This window comes from Euwallacea similis, chromosome 3 (genome assembly GCF_039881205.1).
Source record: "Euwallacea similis isolate ESF13 chromosome 3, ESF131.1, whole genome shotgun sequence".
NCBI classification, from domain to species: domain Eukaryota; kingdom Metazoa; phylum Arthropoda; class Insecta; order Coleoptera; family Curculionidae; genus Euwallacea; species Euwallacea similis.
This window is the reverse complement of record NC_089611.1, coordinates 2214893-2239076: the sequence shown is the minus strand read 5'-3', so window position 1 is coordinate 2239076 and position 24184 is coordinate 2214893. Positions and strand designations below refer to the sequence as shown.

At 35.2% G+C, this 24184-nt stretch overlaps 3 protein-coding genes across 10 annotated transcripts in view; all 3 read right to left on the bottom strand.

Annotated features, from left to right (window-relative positions):
* gem (gemini) overlaps positions 1 to 2403 on the bottom strand; it is a 28678-nt gene extending 26275 nt beyond the window's left edge. Inside the window, exon 1 of one of the 2 annotated variants that reach the window (XM_066406682.1) lies at positions 1806 to 2403. In XM_066406682.1, the coding sequence (XP_066262779.1) occupies positions 1806 to 2118 (313 nt within the window). In that variant the 5' untranslated portion in view covers positions 2119 to 2403. Of the gene's footprint in view, positions 1 to 821; positions 886 to 1805 lie in introns of those variants that run through there. The other variant, XM_066406683.1, reaches the window with a different exon arrangement.
* fra (frazzled) overlaps positions 2404 to 24184 on the bottom strand; it is a 39248-nt gene continuing 17467 nt past the window's right edge. Inside the window, exons 2-24 of one of the 7 annotated variants that reach the window (XR_010753153.1) lie at positions 23526 to 23694; positions 22525 to 22661; positions 20449 to 20662; positions 19866 to 20090; positions 19672 to 19816; positions 19456 to 19616; positions 19280 to 19398; positions 18135 to 18612; positions 17438 to 17927; positions 16963 to 17254; positions 16740 to 16898; positions 16482 to 16687; positions 16277 to 16424; positions 16062 to 16223; positions 15807 to 16001; positions 15688 to 15723; positions 15348 to 15512; positions 15033 to 15251; positions 14836 to 14904; positions 14368 to 14590; positions 14069 to 14232; positions 12631 to 13871; positions 2404 to 2895 (exon numbers count right to left, since the gene is read on the bottom strand). Coding sequence is in view for 6 of the 7 variants with exons in the window: in XM_066406669.1 (XP_066262766.1) it covers positions 13633 to 13871; positions 14069 to 14232; positions 14368 to 14590; positions 14836 to 14904; positions 15033 to 15251; positions 15348 to 15512; positions 15688 to 15723; positions 15807 to 16001; positions 16062 to 16223; positions 16277 to 16424; positions 16482 to 16687; positions 16740 to 16898; positions 16963 to 17254; positions 17438 to 17927; positions 18135 to 18612; positions 19280 to 19398; positions 19456 to 19616; positions 19672 to 19816; positions 19866 to 20090; positions 20449 to 20662; positions 22525 to 22661; positions 23526 to 23694 (4415 nt within the window). In the remaining variant the exon portion in view is untranslated. Of the gene's footprint in view, positions 2896 to 10113; positions 13872 to 14068; positions 14233 to 14367; positions 14591 to 14835; positions 14905 to 15032; positions 15252 to 15347; positions 15513 to 15687; positions 15724 to 15806; positions 16002 to 16061; positions 16224 to 16276; positions 16425 to 16481; positions 16688 to 16739; positions 16899 to 16962; positions 17255 to 17437; positions 17928 to 18134; positions 18613 to 19279; positions 19399 to 19455; positions 19617 to 19671; positions 19817 to 19865; positions 20091 to 20448; positions 20663 to 22524; positions 22662 to 23525; positions 23695 to 24184 lie in introns of those variants that run through there. The other 6 variants (XM_066406669.1, XM_066406670.1, XM_066406675.1 and 3 more) reach the window with 6 other exon arrangements.
* LOC136420030 (probable inactive tRNA-specific adenosine deaminase-like protein 3) lies at positions 6147 to 7193 on the bottom strand. The gene has a single exon (XM_066406691.1). It carries the CDS (start codon positions 7191 to 7193, stop codon positions 6180 to 6182), a length of 1014 nt encoding a protein of 337 aa, XP_066262788.1. The 3' UTR covers positions 6147 to 6179.

The following is a 24184-nucleotide window of genomic DNA, read 5'->3' as shown; positions in this document are numbered from 1 at the left end:
AATTTTCTTTATCAGAGTGCTGAATTCTGACTCGAGAAGGATCGTCTCAATATTCAACTTTTTGTTCTATGCGAGGCTCTACTGGTCCTAACTCTTTTTTTCCGGTCTTCAACTTTTATTTAACTACTTTTGAGGTTCAATTTGGAAGTAATAGAAGCAGTTTTTGCATTCTTGAATTCCTTAACGTGCTCGGCAAGAACTCATTTTACTTTGCAAAGAAACTGTAAATTTCGTGAAATCTTTGATATAAGCAATTTCAGCTGCCAGTTTTAATTTTATTTATTTCTTCTTTTGTAGCTTTCAATTCCATTCGCTCTTTAGACAAGTCTAAAGCAGTTTCCGTTTTCTTCTTAAGTCTGGAGTTATCATTTCATTTGAGATCTCCAGATTGGCGGTAGCTTTTATTGGTTTAAATTTTCTTGCGCATGTATGATAACTATGAAATTATTTAGTATAATTCAAGTAGTTGTGATATCTTCATTATACCGAACTATAGTCAGATTTTTGGACGTGGAACCGAAAACTCATAGTGAATAACGTCAAGATTACGTTTCTTTATCAACTTTGCGCCTGCCGGCATTGAACGATTGTGACGTCATTCCCTGAGATTTTTTTTGGAAAATTGAATTTAAATCGAAATAAACGTGTTGAATGGATGAATCTAATAAAGTCCACCAAAATATTTCGATTTTCTCTTTTAATACTCTGGATTGCTTACAAAAACAGACACATGTTATGGTTTCAAAGATAGAGACAAGTGCAACAACATGATAAAATAGAGTAAGACCACATATTCTACAATTACAGACAATACAACATACTTCTGCAAAGGGCCTCCCAGTGACCCATCTTTCTGGCAAATGGCTGTGATACACAACAGACGTTAGCACATGTCTTGTGAAACTAGATAAACTACAGTAATAATACGCAGTCGCTATGAGCGTGAATTTGTTAATATTTTGATAACTTGAATATGTTGTCTCACAGTAGATAAATGCATGAACTTAGTGATAAGGCGGCACTTCGATAGTATAAATATAGTAAAATTTGAAACCAGACATTATAGGTATGTGACTAAATTTGGGATTTAATTAATGAATCAAGTCGGGTGGGTGCTTGCAAAGCCGAATGTGGGTACTTCTCCATGACGAGGAACGCCATAGTCTCCATTCAAAACTCAAAAATCAGGGTTTTGTGTTAGTGATGTATAATATTTGCCGTTGCGATTTATTTCAAGTTCGAGGGCGAAGTTACTTCAAATAAGCGTTATTAAATTTGGTTTCAATGTATCGATGTGTCGCTAAGCATCTTTAGGAAAATGTCATTCGTGATTACTAACGGGCGATCATTAAAACAAAACCTCGATGTGCGCGGTGAACGTAATAAACTCAGGGCATTGATTAGGTCTTTTACTAATATGGTTAAACATCTGACATTGACAATAGATAAGAGATGAATTTATACAAGACATGTCTGTGATATTCTAAGGTCTATTTGAGGTATTTTTAATAATCACTCTATATCAGGAAACTAACTATAGAATAGCAGCAATTTATCGCAAAAATGATTGGAGATAACTGCATAATACCCACAGAACAGGGCGTCGTCTTATTTGAAATTTCGAAGTTGACGCTACTTTACCATTGCATCCGTTAAATTTGTTAATTTAAGAAACAGTAGGATTCAGAGCAAATCATTGGTCAATTTTCTCATTTTCATGGAAATCAGTTTCTTAGTGAAGTTATCATAGATTAACTAACTGGAACTAAGGTAAATTTTGATTTGCATTGATAACTACAACTTACCTTTCTCACTCTGCGTCACCTTCTTGACACCTTCGGTCTTTTCGTCAAAGGCCAAAGGGTCCTTCGTCATTCTAAAACCACTCTGGTGCTGTTTCGCGCGCTGCTGCTCTTCGCGCGGCTCCGACGATATCTTCCGTTTCCTATGCACTACTTTCCCTCCTTCGTGTTCGTCGATTTTTAAAGGGTTCCATCCGAAATACTCATCCCCATTATCCATGACTATGCTATTTGACAGAGTCCAGGAGTCTTTAGAGCTCGATGAAGACGTTTCGATCAGCAACGTGTCGGAGCTCGCATAGAGTTTATAATCCATAATATATTAGGAAAAACGCTTTTTTTTTTTCGAAGGCTAGCTAAGCGATGTGGGCTTATACAGTAAATGGGAGAAACGAAAATACGATCAAGGGCAATATCGAGCCCTCAGGAAAACTCTATATAGTCCAAAATGGCGGCGAAACCCTTCCTTCTTTAGAACATAACAAAGAAGGAATTGTACAATTTCTTGATGCCGGTGGTTTCGTGCTGGCGTCGATTCTGCAGGAAGCTGTTGTCGATGTTTAGCATTTTAGTTTGCAAAAAAGCAGAGTCAATATCCATTTATTAGAAACGGGATGTAAATTCAGTCTTAACCCTCTCGGTACAGGGATAAAGTATAGTCAGGCAACCCCAAGGGTTCGAGGGTTTTTGACAAACGTAAGCCGTCTTGGCGAAAAACTACCAGAAAGTAGACTTAAGACGAAAGAGGCATCAACTGAGGCTACAACGCTGGTAAATGGACACAGATACAAATCAATTTGGACTGTGGGCCGGCCTAACGATACGCGGCACCAAGAACGACTAAACGACAAGGCTTAAGCTCTGCCTCCTCTCTCACATAGGACGAATTGCTTAAATTAATCTTAATTCGGACAATTGAATAAGTAAGGTATTTGTTCAATTGTAGATGTTTCTACGACTGGTGAAAACCATGCAATATACGTTGCCAACGAAGATAATGCGAAAAGATGTGACCTTTTTACGTAAAGAGAATACCGCGATGCAGGAACTGGATGACTTAGTGACTAGAAGCAGACACTATCAGAACCTGAAACTACAAAAAATATTATTAATTCAATATATTATATCAAAATGGAAAATATAGGGTCCGCCACTATCGTGTTAACAGATAGTTGTCCCTAAACGCCAAAAAACATCAAAATGTAATTTTGGTAATCAATGGATTTTAATATATATACATGCCACAGCGTATATACACTATATACAGGGTGGCAGTGACAACATTTCGATTTTAAATGTTCTTTTGTAGGTAAAATATGAATTTCCAAAAATGGTCAATTTTAATCGTTTATATCACAATATTTCCTAGGCTAGTGGTGTAAACCCGTGTATGCCTATATTTCCTTAAAGCTCTTGAAAAGAGCTCAATTTCAATATATAAAAACATACAGGTGTCTTACTTAAAAAATAGAACTTTATGTGGCCATCCTGTATATAACTAATAACTTTAATACAAAATTATTTTAAAACGTATCTAGAGTTAACACCTGTAAGTTACCAAAACTTCATGTTTATACCTTTTAGCATTTAGGTTTCGTTCATAACCTAGTGTTGGACCCTGTAATTTATGAGCAGAAAAATCTGGTCTTTTTTGAAACTAAGTGTGATTATTTTCCAAATTTCGTGTCTTGGATGTTTGTTTTAGATCTTGATGAAATGTACAATAGCGCTATGAAGTGTAAAAAGATAGGAAATTAGAAAGTTTAGATTTAGTGGACTTACAGGCCATGCATCTAACTAATAACCATGCACATTTTCGATCTTGCAAAAAACTATAGCAAAAACAAAATTGTAGAGCAAACTGAGGAAACATGAAAAACTAAGAAAAAAAAACGAGAGAATTCAGAACTGGTATTTCAGACTTGATAGGAAATTTGGTCTATCAGCATTTCGACGTGAAAAATTAATTAAATTAGGAATAGTCACATGAACTTAGATTTGGTGATCATTCAGGCGATATCCCAAATATTTAATTTTTCTGCTTTTAAATAGTAACTATGTGTTTTTTTATTTTGATGACATTTGTATCAATATTCTGAGATGAAAAATATTAAATATTGGTAATCATCAAGAGAACTTAAACCTGGTGTCTACAGGCAAAATGAGAGATTTCCATGTTTTCCACTAATATACGGTGCCTAAAAACTGTGTATTACTCAATGGTTAGGTATGTCCTTGAATATGCCGCTTGGGTTTGGTCGCGATAGTATAAGATTTACAAATTTAAAATGAATGCAGTACAAAGAAGATTTGTGAGGTATGCTAGATTCTAAGTTGGATTTGCCCCTGAAAAAACAAATTATGAGCACGTATTATCTTTAAATATAATCTCCTTAAAGAGACAGCGGGTTTATCTTGACGTGGTCACTTTGTTCAAGATAGTAAATGTATGATTGGCTCTGTTGATTTACTGAATAACGTTAACTTTGTTGTTCCAATGAGAGCTCGTCATAATCAATTATTTTCTACCCTCTATTATAGAACAAATTATGGTTACAATGTTTCTATTACCCAATTCTGTAGGCAAATGAATTTGGTCCGTGCTGAATTTGACTTATTTGGTGTTTCTATGGATCATTTTCGATTACAAGTATTGAGGTCCTTATATTGCGTTATATAGAGTCCTTTCTATATTACCAATTTCTTGAACTATTATTTTTATTGAGCATTTTTTTTTATTGGGTATATCACATAAAAATGAATAACGTAGGAATCTTAAAATGATAGGAGATACAACGTTGGTTAAATGGGATAAAAATTGCACATTTTTAGAACATAATAATAAGATTGGATATTAAAAAAATATGGTCCTGGTTTTTTAAAACTAAATTCTGAACTTTTTTTTAAGGTAAGTTATGCTTACCTAGAGAGCAACCTTATTAATGTTCCTAGAGTTACTTGATTCCTGAGAATTACTCAAGTGGACAACAGACTAAACTTTGAAAACCATATAGTGGATGTATGTAGGGGAAACAGGGAATTTCAAAAACTATAGATTATTGAGAAAATTCTAAGAAATTTTACGCATGTTTATTATCAAACACTTCCCACATCGTGACTTATAGACTTTAGAGAACTTTATAGATTTTAAGCAAACATGTGATAATCATCTCAAGCTATAGCTCACATTATTTGACACACTCTGTATAGAGGAAGGCGCATCAGTTTAAGTGAGATTCATTAGAGGTTAAAGTAAAATTTTACAGATGAAAGAGTTAAATTATATAACCAATGGGCTGTCATTTCAAAATAAAAATATCAATAAAAAAAGCATTTGAGATAAACAACCTGCGGGAAAAATTTTACTTTTCGTGTGTCAGCAAATGTTCAGTACTGGGTTCGATTCTCTAGTACAAAATGTGTGAATGTATGTACATAATTAAATACTCCACTATTAGGTAAATTGCTGTTAATAACGAAATTGCGTGCGTCATAATTATATGACCCGTGTAAATTGCATAATATTATTTTTCACTGTATAAAAATTGAAATTTACTACACATTCATTAGTCCCAATTCTTTCTGAATGACTGAGTACATATGAAAAAAAATTAATCTAAAAACTTTTTACTATTTAATAAAATTAATAAGACACTTCACACAGTTATCCATCACTTCCTTTACTATCAAACCCCAACATTACTATGTAATCATACCTAAGAACAGCCATATAATCCTGAGAGTACCAACTTCACAAAGCTCACTTGAACAGTTTTATTTTAATCAATAATAAAGATCTATCTCTACCGAAGTCCTATGCAAAACTATCTGATGCAGGCACCCAAGAAAAAAGCAAAACAATCTGTAAATCTGATAATTCCAAGCCAAATAATAGTTCTATAATAAAAGTACTTTGTTTATTCGACAATAAACTTTACAGCGTAGTAACAAAAAACATATTTAGCCTGTTTAGCATGTAAGTAAGTACCTGTTTGGGTTTAATTTGAACAAATGATTAGAAGTCAATAAAAGCCATCAGCACCTTCACCTTCGAAGATTTAAATATGTAGATATTTCAGTTAGAGTGCACATCAGCAAATGCGGCGAGATAAAATTTAATCAGGACTTTTTTGCACTAAAAATATTATTAAATAATCATAAGTAGGTATTTTGTACCTACAACTTTTAAGGAATAACTTATTGGTAAGATCCTGCAGGAATACTGAATCAAACAACTTTTCACTGGACAAATTTTATTCAAGGAATCTCTCCACTTGAAATAAAAAATAATAATTCAAAATGAAACTTCTTATATTTCGACCTATTAATTAATCTGGGATATTGCTTCACTTTAATTGATGTTTATTTGTAAAAAAATCACAACATTCTGCACTCCTGTTCAAATAACTTGGCAAACACCTCATAATGATGATTCAAATTTTTCACTGTATGGATTTTGCACAAAGTGCCCAGACCCCCATTCGAACTGCCCACACCATAGAAGACTCTGTTGATCCGACTGTGAACTAAAGCCATTGCGCACATAATACAAGGTTCGTGAGTGCAATAAGCATAATACCCAGTGCATAAATAAGGTCCATCTGTGGGTTCCACAAGCTCGTTTTTCTTTTTGAACTTTGAAGCTCCAAATACTGCTTCAGGAAATTTCATTTTAACATGATTTAACAACTCTGGATGGAAACCTGAAAGATCCAGTTGATCAGCAATATTCCCATTTTGCGTCTTTGCTACATTGTCTATGGCCACCATAGGAGGGTGTTTGCAGGGGTTGTTTTGTGTATTAGAGAAGCCAAAAGCAACTGCAGAATCCATTTTTGGGTCTATTATGACTACCCCCGAGGTACAACTACTAAGCTTGAGTTGTCTGGCTAGAGTGGCAACTAATATTGCCATTCTCATATAATGTTCATGCTTTTCAATCTCAGAACTGTTAAATAAGGTATTAGTTGATAGCTTTTCAATGTATTTGTCTGGATGAAAGTTGCAGGGCCACAGCTCAAGCACTTTCAGATACTGCTTCCTGGTCCGTGGTGGTATTCTTGCAACACTAACATCTCTAAATTCATCACATAGCAAATCAGTATCAAATCCCTTAGATCTTAACAAGCACTGAATTTCATCTTTTGAAATTCTTTCCGAGGGCAATAAAATTACTTCCTTAGCTTTAATTCGCTTTAAGTGAGCCAATTCAGGAATGGGCAGGCAAGAATTTAAACTAACTACAACTTTTGAAGTTGTTTTCAGGTCCTTAATTTTGCCCACAAAGACTGTAATTAATGGGGTGTCCTGTAGCAGATCATCTGAGAGTAATGGAAGTAGTTTTGATGTTGCAGAGAGGTCTAGTTTAATTTTTTTTGGGTTTGAAGACATTGTAGTTAAGTGGCAGTGGTCCTAGTTTTCTGTAGTTCCAGTCCATGATCTACTACAATAAAGCACTGTTTTATCACTGCACTTAAACTTAAGATAATTTGAGTAAATTTAATTTTAAATTTGTCAGTTTGAAATTTAATAAATTGTAAAATATGTTTACAATAAATATTTATATGTGAGATATGTTGAATGCATGTAAGGTGCATTCCAACAGGGGTTTACATATTACTTTAAGGTCAAATCATTGAAGTGCAGGTAATTGTATACATACTATGTCAGGAACATTGTTAATGTTAAAACTTCAGGAAATCATGGCAGAATTCTCCAAGTTAACAAGAGCTTCATGTCCCTGCTAAACTCACTGAAACATCGGCAATTAAGCTCTTATCATCGGTATCAGACCTAGTTATTCATTTAGTAATTTTTGAAGATATTTAGTTATATCAATTTTGACCACAACAATGATTCAAACTTGTCACTACTAAATATGTATATGTACCTATTGCAGCAAGTTTTTCAAAAAAATAACATGTTTGGGCTGTCCCCTTTAGGGGTCAATATCTACTTAAAGTGGGCATGTAGAACAAAAATTTGCAAGAACCTGTTATGCAATTTTGATATGTTCTTCACATATTCTGAGACACCTTGTAGACATTGAGCCAAATTATTGTATATCCATTAAATTTCATTGTGTTAAGTTCTTTTTTATAAATTTGGAACAGATTTGGCCATTTGAGTTTGTCATTGGTTTCTTGAACTGTTTTTATAAAAACTATGTTTGTGATAATGTTATCAGTAATTAAATAATATGGCCCTTAGTTTTCAATAATTAAAATTAATTTTTTTAAAATATCTAATAGACAAAATATTCTATAAATCATCTAAACTGAAAAATAGGCAAAATGCCAGGAATAATGCTAAATTTACAGGGAAAAATGGTATTAGGTACACAAAACTAGGAATATATTGGTTTAGATACAAAAACCTGTAATTTGAGTAGCTCATTTAAATTATCACTGAAGCTGTAACCACTAAATAAATAATTGATCTTCGGTAAACATGTATCGCTTTCTTAATGCGTAAATAAAATGAAAATCTTACCCAAGGCAAAAAGAATCCATGGGAGTCACAAAATCCATACTTGCTGCAACTTTGTTGTTAACTAATAATGACAAATTAATGAACCGAATAACACCATTGAGTTGGTTAATTAATCTCGCACGTGCGGAACTATGGCGACGATGTATTTTTACTTTTTCAAGGTGGTTAATTGGCAATTAACACTATTTAAAGAAATGTAAAGAAGTCTCAAAATATTTGGTAAATTATTAATATGAATTTTCAATTTGATGTCTAGACGTCAGGTTTGACAACTAAATGTCATTGCAAGCATTGATTCATGACATAAGATCTCGACACATTTATACGTGTAGAAAATGTAGATTACAAATACAATAAATTTAAAATTATTATCGTTTACGCAAAAGTTGATACAATTAATATTAAATGATAAAATTACAAAATTCAAATTTATGCTTTGTAATTTCCTAAATTTTTATTACTTACCTACTAGCGTACCAACTTCTGGGAAAATGGGTATCTGATTAAATAAATCTTTTATTCGATCAAGACAATTATACAATCTTTCAGTTTATAACAATTTATGAGATGAAAAGTCGATTTGGAAATGTGTAGGCAACACCAAATTCTGTTTATTGGAAGTTTGGACAAGAAAACAAAAATAAAGAGAAACGAAAAGTCAATAAAATGCTGAATTGGTGTAGCCCGAAGTGTTCCGCCAGGGGCAAATGTATACCTCAACAAGTATTGGCGTCTGTCAAACAAACGCAAACAAATAAACAGAGGGAAACTAGAAGCTATTTAAAAATGTGAAATTTTTATTTTATATAAAAAATCAGGTACACGGTCATAACTTATCACTAAACTCATGTTTTTTTTCAAGGTATTTTTAATAATCGTATATTCACATAGGTCCAAGTCGGAAATTCTACTCTCCCAAGGTTTATGGTAACGCAGTGGTTTCTTTCAGAAGTCATGAATGAAGATAGATTTATTATTAAAATCTTGAGTGTCGACATACATTCAATTCTCTTAATAATTTGCCTAAACCCTTTATTAACACAGAAACTAGTGCTTGAATAATCTTCATAATTTAAACGTAGAATATTTTGAACTCAAACAGAGAAGTGAAATATAACTTTCAAATTGTTATACTTACCGAACCAACTCATAATATTTCCTTGTTTGGAAAATACAGAATTCGTTATTAAACGGAAACTCCTGCTAAATTGAGATGGTACAAGGGAAGACAAGAGGTGGCAAAAATTGACTAAATGTGTTACAAAATGGGTAAACACCACAGAAACTCCTACAGAGTGTGAAGAATCTTACAACAAATTACGAGCCCAACTTCGAGTGATTGAGCTAAATAGAAAGAATTCAACCTTTCCTACAAATACCAACATGAACAAATCATGATGTTCCATTTCCTGCAGGCAACATTAAGCCAAAACATTGAAGATACAAAGATAAATTCAAAGAACCAACAAGAGCTTTTGGAGAAGGCCAAAGCCATGAAAATGAATCAAATAGACTATAATTTATTAATGCACTCGGTGAATATGGAACCTAGTAGAATCGAATTTCAGAAGAGAATTGGAGATTTCAAATTGGAGTTGGAGGAGTTGCAAGGGGAGAACAAAGAACTGGGACAGATGACTGATTTTAAAATAAAACAGTGTCATGTGGTTCCCACTTCAGTGAATATCATTAAGAGATTGTTTGAGGAGAAAGAGAATATTGAGGATAAGCCATTTTGAGTTTTTTTAATAAGTTTTTCTCAAATTGGGAAATATTTCAAACACCATTCACCCCCCAAACTATTTTTAAATTAATAGAATTTCATAAAATCAAATTTAATTTATATTTCAGTCACATTTATAGTAGAATTACTTACAGTAAAAAAATCTATTTTATAAAATATTTTCGGTCCTATGTACCTCTCAAAAAAAGGCATTGTTATTAGGCAGAATGGTTCGGTGACATTCTGATGCAAGAAAAGGCTCGCACACTGGCTGCACACCTTGTATATTCTATATACCTTAATTGTCGTAATTAATAAATATATTAATATTAAAGGTAAAAAAACTTTTACACATCACATGGTTACAGTTATAAAATATTTGAAGAGGGTATATTCAGGAATAAAGTGGCTAGAATAAATGTCTAATTAGACTTCTTGGATGGAGATAAGTAGGACGCCACATTGAAACAGTTAGATCATTTTATAATAGCCTAAGCTTAAGTCAAGCGGTCCAATCGGAATTTTCTCTAGCTTACCAAAAAACCCTCCTCAAAAATGAAAATGGCATTCTATTACAATTTAAAAATGTACAAAGCGTAAATGAAGTATACAATAAGTATATATTTTACAAGTGTTGGAAATATCAACATTTTGTACTACTGTATGAAAAATAAAATGTTTTTAAAGTAACGAAATGATTTATTTTTACAATAATACAAAACATTCCTTAAAAAATGGTATATGTACAATATAGTTACACAACTTAAAAATTAAAAATAAATTAAAGACTATGAAAGGTTGTTGCATTTTCTTGGCAGTTAAAAAACTGTGTCTTTTTTGAATGAAATCTTGAGCAACAATCCAAAATTCGGAGACAAAAAGGGCATTTATTTATTGTTTTAGTGCAAAACTTGCACTAACCGGGGCATATGCATATTTGGGACGGTGTTAACAGTGACTTGTATTAATTAAAAATCTCTCAGTGTTACAGTATATGTAAAGAATTAGGCATTACCTAAAGAATTGTACATTCATTTTTCTATGTACGTATATTGTTGTCTATTTCTTTTGACATGGCGTTGTAAAATTCAAATCATCAGTTAATTAACTAAAACCCAGCTAACTCTTACCTTTAGCCTTAATTCACGGCAGTTAAAACCTAAAATCACACATTGTCACACAATTAATCAATTCCTCCCACAAATCCATTGACGCGAAATAAATATAAAAGTGCGAAAATTACCTAAAACGTAATTTTCCTCTTACACACTTATCAAATTCTATATTGAACTGTTTTGCTGACGCACTTGTGAGATCATTTTCCCGTAATCTACAAACTTATTTACGCCGTCTTTAATGCAAAAGTAATTTAGGGAATTTGTTCGATTTAACGGCAATTTCTTTGTCACCGTCATATAGTCAATCTCAATTATTACATAAATCTATATACAAAAAACCAAATTATTATTTAACTATTGTTTCCTTACAAAACACATGATTCAGACTTAAAATCACCCGATGAAGAATTCAAAGTTTTCGAACTTAAATCGTGTTTTAAAAAGAAGTAAATGTTTATTATAAAATTCATACAGATTGTGCCACTCTTCTCGTCTCCCAATTGCAATAAAACTATGAAAACAACTAAAGGGATAAACAAAACATGAAACGGTACAATTAAAAGTCAGTCTTTGGGTTATGCAGCAGAGTTCAAAAACGATCTAAAATTCCTTACGATTTAGTAGTAGGCACTTCGACGAAAAAATCACCATCAGTGATTGTTTGCAAGGAAAACACGGTCGTCTGCATGCAAAATTATTAACAAATACAGTACGGAAATTCTCACTATAGAAACAAAAAACCGAAAGCTAAATTTATGCGAGGGTGTTTGTGGTTTGGAGGTTCAAGGTTTAGTTTAACTTTTTACATTAGTAATTAAGTAGGTACATTTTTAGATCTAGGAAGAGTTTTTTTTATCTTGTAGGTAATTTTAAAACCACTATGTAGTTTGATGTTTTTCATGAGAATTATCTACTAGACAAATTTGGCAGTATTCTGATTTACAAGTCCTAAGGGATAAATCATTCATTTGTTGTTAACTTTAACATCAAACTAGTACTCATAGAAACCAAGTATTGACCCACAAATATCCCGGCCTTATTTGAACGTTCGTTTGAAAATTTATTACAGTTTGTAGCACATTAATAATACTATGAGAATTTTTTTTAACTTTTCAATAAAAGCATCTAAAAACATCAACAGATATTACGAATATTAAGGAAAATGGATTCTTGTAGAGACAGTAAGATCAATAGTTATGTTTCCGCTTTTCCATTTTTTTATTTAATGGAAAATCAAGAAATATGGACATATTGTTAATCCGTGTCTTACGAAGTACGTTATAGAAAATTTATAGTTTTAGTTGCTTTAAAAGAAGAAAAGAACTAAGGTTTAATTACTTTATACAATTAAATTTAATTATGTATTATTTTATACCGTGTCCTAACTATCTTGAGACTTCATTCGCATTTAAATCTGAAACTCCTGATATATTCAAGAAAAAAAGGACTTCAAAACAAGTTCGATACGCCATGGAAACACTGGATGATCACTTACGTTTCTGAAATCCGACGAACTGCTCCGAAGACGCACGACGACACGACAACAACAAAAAAAAATAATCAAAATGGCCATTGAACTTCTTAAAAAACACCAATATAACCGCGGTCAAAAAACTGAAGAAATTCAATGTATTTCCTACAAGCGGCAGTTAAACGACTTTACGACAGAAAGGCCAGCTTTTACGAATTTTTGAGACATTTCCGCACAATTTTCGTGGAAATTTCGGTCCAAACAACACGAAACTTGGAGTAAACAAAACTCGAGTACCCAGATTGGATTGACACTAGCGCTAACTATGGTTAAACGCGATTATTACAAGTTTGAAATTTTCGCGGGTAGTTAAAATTATACATTATGAAGGATTATAGAGGAAAAAACTCATTGTGAAAATAATTTTTTCCGGTAAAAGAGAAAAAAGCGATTAGAGCGGTGTTTTGTTCTTTTTTCGCACGTGAATATTTAAAATGTTTCATTACCTTCTTCTAAAATCCTTCTAAATGTTGTGATCTGCTCAAATTATTGTAAATGCTTTACAGATATATTGCAACATTTATCACATGCTTCCGTGGGTTATGAGTGAAAAGAAAGTATCTGCTACAAAGTAATCAGTATTATTTTCTGTACAGGGTGTCCCAGAAGTATTGGTACAAATAAATAATTTGTATAAATATACTATTTATACAAAAATTATTTGTTTCTTCATTCTACATCGTGTTTAAGCAATTTTATTATGTAATTTGTAAAATTTCACAATATTGCAATTAAACACCCTATAGAGTAAACACTATTATTATTTTTTTCATAAAGCACGTTTTAACTCAACCATATTATTTATTGATTTTCTGGGAGACTCTGTACTCTCCAACATTAAAAAACAAGGTCAATTAATTTTCAATTTAAGTGAACAGAATCTAAAAGCAACCTGTTTAAAAATTCCTCCAGAACCTTAAAATCTCCAAACCTCAAATTCACCTTCCTCAATTCACACGCCATAACCTAACATTCGAACTCATTGGCCGTGATGGCATTCAGTGTAAGCATCAATCCTTCCAAATTGGCCATTTCCTGATTGAGCTCCTCCGTGGAGTGTGAGGGTTGCAACCGTTGCACCTCCTCCGCGGTGTGAGGAGGTGGATTGGAGGCGCTGATGCGCGACGGAGGTGTTCCCGTCAGCGTACTCGAACTACCCGAAGGTGGTTTTTTGTAGGGGGATGAAGTTGTAGGCCGAACGGTTACTGAAATGAGATTATAACTATGATGAATAATTGTAAATTAAATTTGTATTGTATGATCTCAGTATTTTGGATTTTGGGCAATAAAACAACGATAAAGTTAATAAGTAAATCTACTGAGCGCAGAGCAAACTTTATTGTCCTGAGCCGGAAATACGAGTATAATAAGATATATTGTTTGGTGGGGGTTGCGAATTTACCTATATGTTTCGGTTGAGGAGTACCAGGGGCCGAAACAGGAGGTGGGGCCGGCACTGTAAAGCTTTTAAGAGGGTGGCCCTGGGCTTGTCCTCTTTTAGCCGCCTGCGACTCGGCCAAAACATTCATACCGGGAGCGTAGGTGCTTCCGGGGGGTGGTTGTTGGCTGAAAATAACAAGGGAGTTGGTATTTGAGGGTTTTTACATCGACTGGAGGACCAATAATGACAAAAAGCATGGTAACCTCATTTAGTTTTTTAAATTTTAAAACAAATAATTGTTTTCAGAGCGATATCCTCACCTTAAATAACTGGGAGAATTCACTCCAGGATGATCATAACCTTGTATGCTACTAGGCTGTGCTGAATACAAATTTTCTACTACTGAATTATTTGGGGCGGCTTCTAGGGATAGATGGGTACGTGGTACTTGATAATTTGTCCTCGGATAATTGGGCCTAGTGGACGGAGTCGAGTCGGAACTGGACTGGCTAAGAGTGGCTGTATTTATTGGTGTTGCTATCGCTGAAACAAACGGTTTTTACATCAATATAAAATAAATAATTCCCCTGATTAGTTCAGGAGACATTATTTTTCTTGGATTCAATTAGTGGAAGCAGCAATATTCATATTAGATTTTTTAAGCCATTATTAAACGTCCTTTCCTGGAGGGAAATCCCATATTTTTTCCAAATACACTGCTTTTGATGTGATAAACTGATGTGTAAATATGTATGAAGCTCAAAAAGCACACGATCTACAATACTCACGTTCTCTTGGCGGCTTCGAATCCACAGGCAGCGACACTTTTGACCTGGCTTTTTTGAATTTATCTTCACCTATAATGTGCAAATTCAAGCGACGTGTGCATAAGAATTTATAGAACGAATGCCTTATGAAAACAACATGCACTAAATCGACTTTTTTGTGGGTGAAATGTGAGATATTTTAAAATTATTATACTCACCATAATTAGTAATATAAGTGCCTTTATCTAAGGAATTCGTATGTACAGAATCGTGAGTTTCATAGTCGTTTCCGCCAACGCTCCGTGGAAGTGTTAAAGCGCCGCTACTGCTCGCTCCATCGTGCGTAGAATGTCGTTTTTCCATGGCTTTTAATTCCATCTGATCATGGTGTATCCACAGGTCGGGAGGTTTGACAGCTTGGTTGCCTGTAAAAACGTCTATTTGGAGGTAATTTTTTTATATGAAAACGACCAACAAAAAACAACAGAACAAAGTTATAAATAAAACTTATAAAAAACGGAAAATCACATTACCTTTCTGGTATCCTTGTTTATCGCGACTTGGTGAAGCGAGAGTTGAAGCATCTCTTCGTTTGCAGCAAAGATACACTGAAACCACAGCTACAGTGATCACAGCCACAACACATCCGCAAATGGTCGTATAAAGGAGGGTGTTGCCGGAAAAAACTACATTACTTTCTGTGAAATATTTACACCAATAATCACCGGATATTTCATATGCTGTAAAAAGGGTTTAGGGCTAAGAACTGACATAATTTAAGGCTCGTCTTGACCTAAACTCTTTTACAAATCGAAAATTTATGGTATCCTGTGAAAGCTAACCACAAATAAAAAAAAAGAAAACATAAACTACCTGCAGTTCCTTGGACGGAAGCATGACGTGCAACATCTAATAACGAAAGAAAACAAATAAAAACATCTAAACATAAAAAATTAAATAAAAAAAATTCTCAAATCCAGGTGTAAACTTACTTTGTCCTGTTCTAAACGAAACAATATTTGAAAACGGGCCGTAGCCTCTGCTATTCCTCGCTTGTACTTTAAAGTAGTACACGGTAAACGGCCTTAGCTCGGTGATAATACTCGAATGGTTGTCCCCTTTAACTACAAGCGCGTGCCAGCTCGCATCAGATTTGGTCTTATTGTCCGTATACAAAATTACGTAACCTAGACACAACAATCTTGATAAAAACCACCTCAATTCCCAAACTGCCCACAATAAATTACCAGTAATTCGACCATTGGAAGTCTTAGGAGGCAGCCAGGTGATTTCCACGAACTGCGAGTCTTCGTCTTTCAAATGAACATCCACGTTGCGCGGAGCCACATCTGGAGGCATTTCCCAGGTGCGGTTTTGCACCACCATGCTCCAGGAGCTCTCTCTATTACCTATAAACGGACCAAAAATTTTTATATGGACTAAAAAGACAAACCGAACCTACCTTTAACTAACTTCACTGCAAATTCATATAGAGTGTTGGGTTTCAGATCGTCGATTATCAAATTCAAATCGGTTATGTTTAGAATCTTCGATTTCGGAGAGTTGTCCGCGGTATACCTCACTTTGTAAAGTCGATTATCTCTAACGTACTTTAAGAGAGAAAAGTTTAAAAGGTAAATCCTGAAATAAAATAAAATTAAACATACTTGGCTTTGCTTTAAAGTGGGATCTGTCCAATAAAGCACAACAGAAGTGGTGCTTAAAACTTGAGCTTTTAAGCCTATGGGCGGCATGAGGGCAGCGGTCGGTTCCGGAGGAGGTTCGTCTTGCGTTTTGACTGTGGCATAAATAGGGGGGCCCGGGCCCATGTTATTGCTAGTCCGAATGCTTAGGACGTATTCCGAGTTCGGTTCTGGTTGAAATAAAGTTAAGATACAATTGATATATAGTAGAAGAAAACTCACCTAAACCATCGATAATGTAAGTTCTATTCCGCTCATCCAGCTCTCGTGTAAAGATATCGGAAACCCCCTTACCCCATCCGATAATGTAGCTGCGAACTCGGATGTTTTGATTGGTCGGTGGTGACCACATTAAATATAACTGGTCGTAGGTGGCGCGATCTATGTAATAATCATTAACAAATATCGTAAAATAAATTACAGTTTGCATAAAAATCAAGCTTACACTTCAAACCCGAAGGTTCTCCTGGAACGGCACTCTCGTCCAGATCATTTTGGAAGGTCTCCACTTCGATCCAATCCGAGGGAGGTCCGGTACCGTTCACGTTCATAGCCCAGAGCCGGATTTGATACTGTGACCCTCTATCCAAATCTTTGATCACATAATGCGTTTCCCCCGGAGAAGGAGAAGCAGTGATTCCCTTCCCTTTACCTGTTTTTCTGAACTTGATTTTGTACCCCAAAATTATCCCGTTTTGCGATTCAATAGGAGGGGGTTCCCATCTAACCACCACGCTCTAACAAAACGAGACTGACTTAGAAACGTTACACTAGGATTCCATTCGAAAATAAGAAGATAATCATTTATTTAATATCTTGATAGTCTTTGATTCGGCATTAGAAACCAAATGTAGTATTTTTGCTCAAAATTTTACTAAAAACTGGTTAAAAATGTTCAATTACTTTATTAAGACACTTACCGTGCTCGATGGCTCCACAGTAATATTACTGGGAGCATCTGAAGGCGGGGCACTAAAAGTTCTGACGTTCTTCTCCTCAGTGGCAGCCCCCGCCCCCTTCTCGTTCTCTCCCACCACCCATACGCTGTACTCAGTAAAAGGGTTTAAACCGCTCAAACCAAAAGACAAATCCGTAGTCTGAACATTATGCTCTACAGATGACGTGGTCTCCATGTAGTAGATGGTGTATCTGAGGATTTTCCCGTTGGAGATCTCCGGAGGCTTCCATCTGATGTGGATATCTCGAGGAGAGGTGGCGAAAACCTCCAAATTTTGAGGGGCACTGGGGACGTGTTCCTCGGCCAGGGTGGTGACCGTTAAAATATCGGAGGAAACACCGGGGCCATTGGCACTGATGGGAACCACGCGAAAGTGGTACACTTTGCCCGGCCAAAGGCCTCCAACGTTGATTTCTTCCAGTTTGGAGCGAGAAGTGTTTTGGTATCTCTCCCTAGATATTTAATGGTTATCATTTATTATTCTCAATGAAATGCATATTTTCAAAAATGTAAATAGATAATTTTTATGCAAAAAATAGTAACTTATAAATAACGGCAATATTCATTTCAATAAGATAAGGAATTTTAATAAAATATTGAAATTACCTGTTAAATTCCTAGATTTTCTGAACTAGCATAAACTATTCTGTATTTCTCACCTGCCACTGCCCTCCTGCCTACAATAAATTGAATAAGCCTCCACGTTCTGTGCGTTCACCACTGGCGGTTTCCAGCTTAAAATTGCAAATCTAGCCTTGGTGATCTCAGCCTTGAGGTCCAAAGGAGGCCCCGGCAAACCCTCCGTGATCCTTCCTTCCGAGTTCCCTACTGAGGCCGGTTTTGAGGAAGTGAAAGCAGTCTGGACATCACCCAATGAACCTATGACCTCATCGGCCTCGCTACTCCGCAGACTACTAAAAGCACTATGGGGGTCTATACCCCCTCGCACTCCCCCACTGTCCGAGTTTGGCTTACGCCGCTGTCCGAAATCGATGTCGGACAGTTTGCCGCCGTCCTCGGACTTGAGGAAGCCGAATGAGGCCAATGAGTGTTGTTTATAGTCGATGGACTTGGCGTGGGTCTTTTTGGGCCGTTTTCGTTTTTCAGTTGCGGGTTTGTTGGGAAGCGAGTCCGATGCTGTAGGCATGCAATCAATGCGCATGCAAAATGGGGTTGGTGTATGGAAGAGGGAGAGAAAGGAAAAGAGAAAAAAAATAAAAATAAATTAATTGAAATAATAAACTAAAGAAAATTCACGAAAATTAATAGAAATTTGAAAGTTTGCAAACAAATTCTTGGGGCTGAAGTAGAGAGTTAAACAAACGCGTAAGTACTCGAATAAAAGATTATAATGTCTATATCTTTATACAGAGTGTCCCTGAAATGACTGCAACACTTGATCAAAAATAAGGCATTATACATCCTGATAGTGAATATTATAATTTCTAGTGCCGACTAAAATAGGTATAAAGACAAAAAAGCAGAGTCTTTTCCTTATTTTTCTTTCTCACTAAATTTACTCATTTAATTTCTAAAAAGCTTGAGTAATGCAACAATTTCGAGCACAACTTTATTATCTTGGCAACTACGTCTTTGTTTTATCTTTGGTCCTAAACAAATATTACCTATTGAAATGATTGAAAAACCAAACACAACCATTCAAATATTTGCCAGCAAATTATCCAACCCATTTACAATTTCAGCGCGAAGTAAATTTTAAATCAGTTTGATTTGTTTGCAAATTTGCGCAAAATAAACAAGTAACACGAAAAACTTATTTTAAACAAAACAAGACAAAGCTCACCTGAATTCGGCAAAACTTTCAAGTTTGCAGCCGCCTGTATATTTCCTGCGGGGTTGGAAGCGAGACACTGAAATATTCCTGTATCGGTAGTAATCAAACCCATGATTTTTAGGTTGTTTCTGAATAACAAAATAGAAAATCATTAAATTTTAAAAAAGTTTTATGCCGAAACTCACCCATTGACTAGTTGATAATATTCCGAATACTTAACCACTTCTCCATCTTTAAACCATCTCACTTTTGGTTCGGGAATGCCGTAAACACTACAATCCAACTCGACATCTTTCGACAAATGTTCTGTTCTATTCTGTGGCTTTTTTAGAAATTTTGGAGGCACCTGACAATATTCAAATTGACCGATCTGATAATAATAATATTGGGTCGTTAATTACTTGAATATCTATCATAGCTGAAGCATAGAGACTATCCTCCCTATTCTCCGCTCTACATTGATAGGTACCAGCATCTTGTTCCTGAATTCTAGTTATCCGCAGGGAACTAGTAGAGCCTACCTGGCTAAATCGGCCATCCAAATAGCTACAAAATATGTTTGTGGATCACCATAAATTAAGACACTACTACATACTTCATATCAATGGCTCGTCCGTCTTTCAACCATGTAATAGTAGGAATAGGATTTCCATTTGCGGCACAATCTAAAGAAACATTCTGTCCTTCAATAGCTACTATGTATCTAGGTTTGGCAATGAAAGTGGGCGGTGCTGAGTGCGCAGCTTGTTCTTGGTCCCCGTTGATGTATAAAATAGCTTTGTTGCTGAGTTTATACGAGTTCAAACCAGTCGCATTACACCTAAAGATGGGACAACATTTAAATATAATTAATTTGATTTTTTAGATGGGGTCACTTTCAAAAGGTTTGTCAAAGGTTTTTATAAAGAATAATATTGATCAGCACATAGATTTTTTTCCTTTGATGCATTAGGAAGTTATATAAAGTAACAAGAAGTAAGTAAAAGAAACACGTAACATTTGAAAAGCATGAAACCAGAACATAGATATTAAACGTCCATAAATATACTTTTGTTCTGATCGCTCCCAGAGGATTTAAAATACTATAAAACTTGTCCCGAATTGATCTTCCAAATTCATTTGAGATGCACTATACATTATTAGCCAAGGCCAAAAATGCACTTTCTATAGTTTCTTACCTATATGATCCTTGATCGCTCTCCACAACTTCGTCGATCTCTAAGGCGCCAGAAGAAAGGACTGTCATTCGGAGATCGTCGATTTGCAGGGGTCGCTCATCTTTCAACCATCGAATTCTCGGAGTTGGAATAGCATCTACATAGCAGGCAAAGTGGGCTTTTTGACCAATGTACACGGTGATATCGCTGGGTTCTTCATGGAACCCATTTAACCCTGAAGAAAGGAGAGAATATATAACATGAAAAGTGAATTGGAAATTGTAAGGTTGACCATAAAAGATTAATAGGGAATTTAAAATGTTTAGATTCTGTAGCTTACTACCAAGGAGGACATCTGTGTAGGTATACATAGTGTGCCTTTAGGATTTAATGTACCTTTGCGATTCTATGGTAATTTTAAAGAACTCTATGGAATATTTACATACACATATTGAATCAAATTTAAAAAATACAGAGTTTCATTTTTATCAATGATTTTGAAAGCACATTATTCTTTTTCTATCTCCGGCGTCTCGGCCGCTTGAAAATCGCCATGGCGAAGCACGAATTTGGAACATTAAAATATCAATTAAAGTCGAGGTAAAATAATTAAATAAAACATAAAAGAGGATGTTGTTCAGATTTGATTTTTTTATAAAAAAAGATATGAAAACTTTTTATTTATATTAACATAAGACTTTGTGGAACTGGCAGTTTCGAAAGGATGACACAAATACCAGAAATACCTACAACAGTCGAAACAGTTGTCATAAAAAAATTTCGAGAAGGTCTAAAAAATCGACTTGATTTGAGGTCCTCCACACGCACCTGTTCTGTGCGCATTGCGTTGGGAATCACCCTGTATATCCTCAATTAACAATTTGGAAAAGTAATTTGTCCGAACGCAAAAACTGGAATACATTAGCAGTCTTAGAATGGAAGCAAACAAATCACATTTCGCCCTTTAACGACAAAAATGTTTATTTTTTAATAAACAAAATTTGGGTTTCTCCACCAAATCATCAAAAAAAACACAATTATTATTATTTCTTAGTGTGATTTATTATATCTCTATATATTCAAATTTTAATATAAATATTACCCCAAATATTTCAATCACCTTTCCGCTAAATTTATAGCCTGTGTTAGTGTGAAAAAACCCATTCGTGCTTAGGCGTTATGCAGGGAATACGTAAGCTAAGCCAAGGCGATAAGAGATAAGCCAATAGAAATGGGTCGAACGGCTTCAAGTCGTCTTACATAAATCACTGTCAAGGACGCAAAAAGGTGCTAACATGTTGCACGCTTCGCTTACTTAATGGTGCACAAAAAAAAAATTGATATTTTTGCATGAAGTTTAAAGCTAAAGAGAGAAGTTTTTTAATCTAACTCTTGGCAGAAGAAAACAGCTTTTATGTTGTGAACGCAATTACCTTTTGCCATATTTCAGCGGCCCCAACTTCCCTGAAATATATAGGATTCCAGTTTAATTTTCCGGAGAACATGACCGCAATCACCTGCCGAAAGTTTGTTTCTCTTTGCCGGAAGTTTTGACGGAGTTACGACTCAATGACGGACTTTCCACATTCGAGCATAAAAGCTTAATTCCTTGGTACATACTTTAATTCCCCTTTCAAAAAACCGGAAATATTGATGTTTGAATTTTTCACGCTATTACGATAAACCTCTACAATCTTATCGTTATTTATGACTTATTATACGGTAAATTTTTCATTCGTGCTTTAAAAAAGTTCCTCGTATTAACGTATCTTTATTGATAAACCGGGTCGGTAGTCTTCAGAGAATATCTCTAAACGATATTATTATCGTTTCAGCGGTTTATCAGTCGGCCTTGCGACTCGTCCTAAAAAGACCAATTCAAAAATAGCGTTTGCCAAAGATAAATATCCTCGGAGAGGATGCAAAAGCCCAATTTAAATAAGCGTTTGTTCAACTGCAATTTTCGGGCATTAACTCGAACAAACATTAGTAAGTTTACTTTCGGAACTCCCCTTTTAAAGTGCAAATAAACTGCAGAGTTGGGGTTCCAATATCAGGGACAAAGACGAATGATATTAACTCGGAAAATATACTTACTGGCTATACTAAGTTTGGCTGTTCTGCTCACTATAGATCCAACATTCGGCAAGGTGGCCATACATTGATAAATTCCAGCCAGTCTTTGCTCTTCTACCACGCTAGTTATGTAGAGGGATCCGTTTGTAAGTTGCGACCTAAAAATAAAGAGATGCTAATAAAGCTGATGAGTAATATTGACTTCGAAGGAGTGATGAAAATACAGTTTAAGATACCTAAATGGGTACATTTTGAGCGAGGTTTTGAACCATTTTTCTAGTCAAAAATTGAGATAGACGCTCATAGTGTTCAATAGGGTGCAACCTTGAAGTGATTCCATTTGCTACGGGAAGCAAGAAAACTATTAATTATCAATACAAGTAACATGAAACCCAATGAAACTCTTCAGTTTCAGTTGTCATTATGCAAACTGACAGGCAAGTCTATACAGGAACCAAAATACACACTGAGGAAACCCGATCGCGTTTAACTTGCTTTGGCAGTCCCTAGAGAAATGTTTCTATTCGTTACTAGGGAGTATGTTTTTCTTGCATATATCTTACCTATTTCAATATGGATTCGGTTTCCGACATGTGTGCCCCGACACCGATCCCGAAATAGCGGGTAAATTTAGGAGAGAGGATTTCCGATATTTGTTTTCGGTGAATCATGTGCATGGGTCAATTGTCTCATCATCGTTGAAACAATAGTTAACGTATTTCCCAAGCATTTGAAAATATACAAGGATGTGAGTCAATCCCAGTATCTTATACTAATGTCAAATATTTGCTTAAAATTTGCGGAATTCTTGCGCGCTTAGACTAAGGAATTCCTGTTGAGGTTGTTCACTTTTGAAAACCAACAAATACGATGTTAAGGGACCGGCACTAATCGAAGTCCGATTTTAACACTTGGCCAGGTGTACATCTTTAATAAGGGTCCATGAGACTTGAGGGGCCTCTATTTAATTAGCTAATATGATATTTTTTCACGGGAGGTTTCCAATAGACCTGAAAACTTACCTATACATGTCACTTAAAAGGGTGATTCTTGAGCCGTCCTGATCCAACCAGGTGATGAGCACCGATTGCTGATGGTGGGATGCTTTTACCATGCAATCCAGTACTGCAGATTGTCCGGCCTCCACTACCGTATCGGAGGGTTCCACGGAAAATTCTAGAACTGCATGACCTGGAATAGAAACAGAATCGAATTTGGTGACAGAAAAGGGACTTCAAAGAGAGAATGATGGATTAAAAATACGTTGAAAGACAGCTTCTTTTGCTTGCCTTTAAGGGTGAAATCCGTCTTATCATCACTCCCCATTGTGATCTTTATCAGGCTTACGTTAAAGCAGGCAAAACTTTTTTTAGTCCAGAAAAAAGCATGTGTATAAACACCGAAACTAACCATCGTTCTTCGAGAGATATTACGATACAAAAGGGTATTGTAACGTACATCTGCCAGACATATTGAAGTGGTGGTCATGACGTTTAAACCCTTACAATTTCGGGAATCGAGAAATTTATACCCCCATGGGGGTGATACTCGCAGTTAACAGGGGTCGTAAACATCACAATTATAAGGGCCTTTGATTTGAATCTCTGCCAATATAATAAGTTTCAGACCACTTTTTACCGGATTGAAATTCGTGAAACTGATAAGGTCGTGATGCCCAATC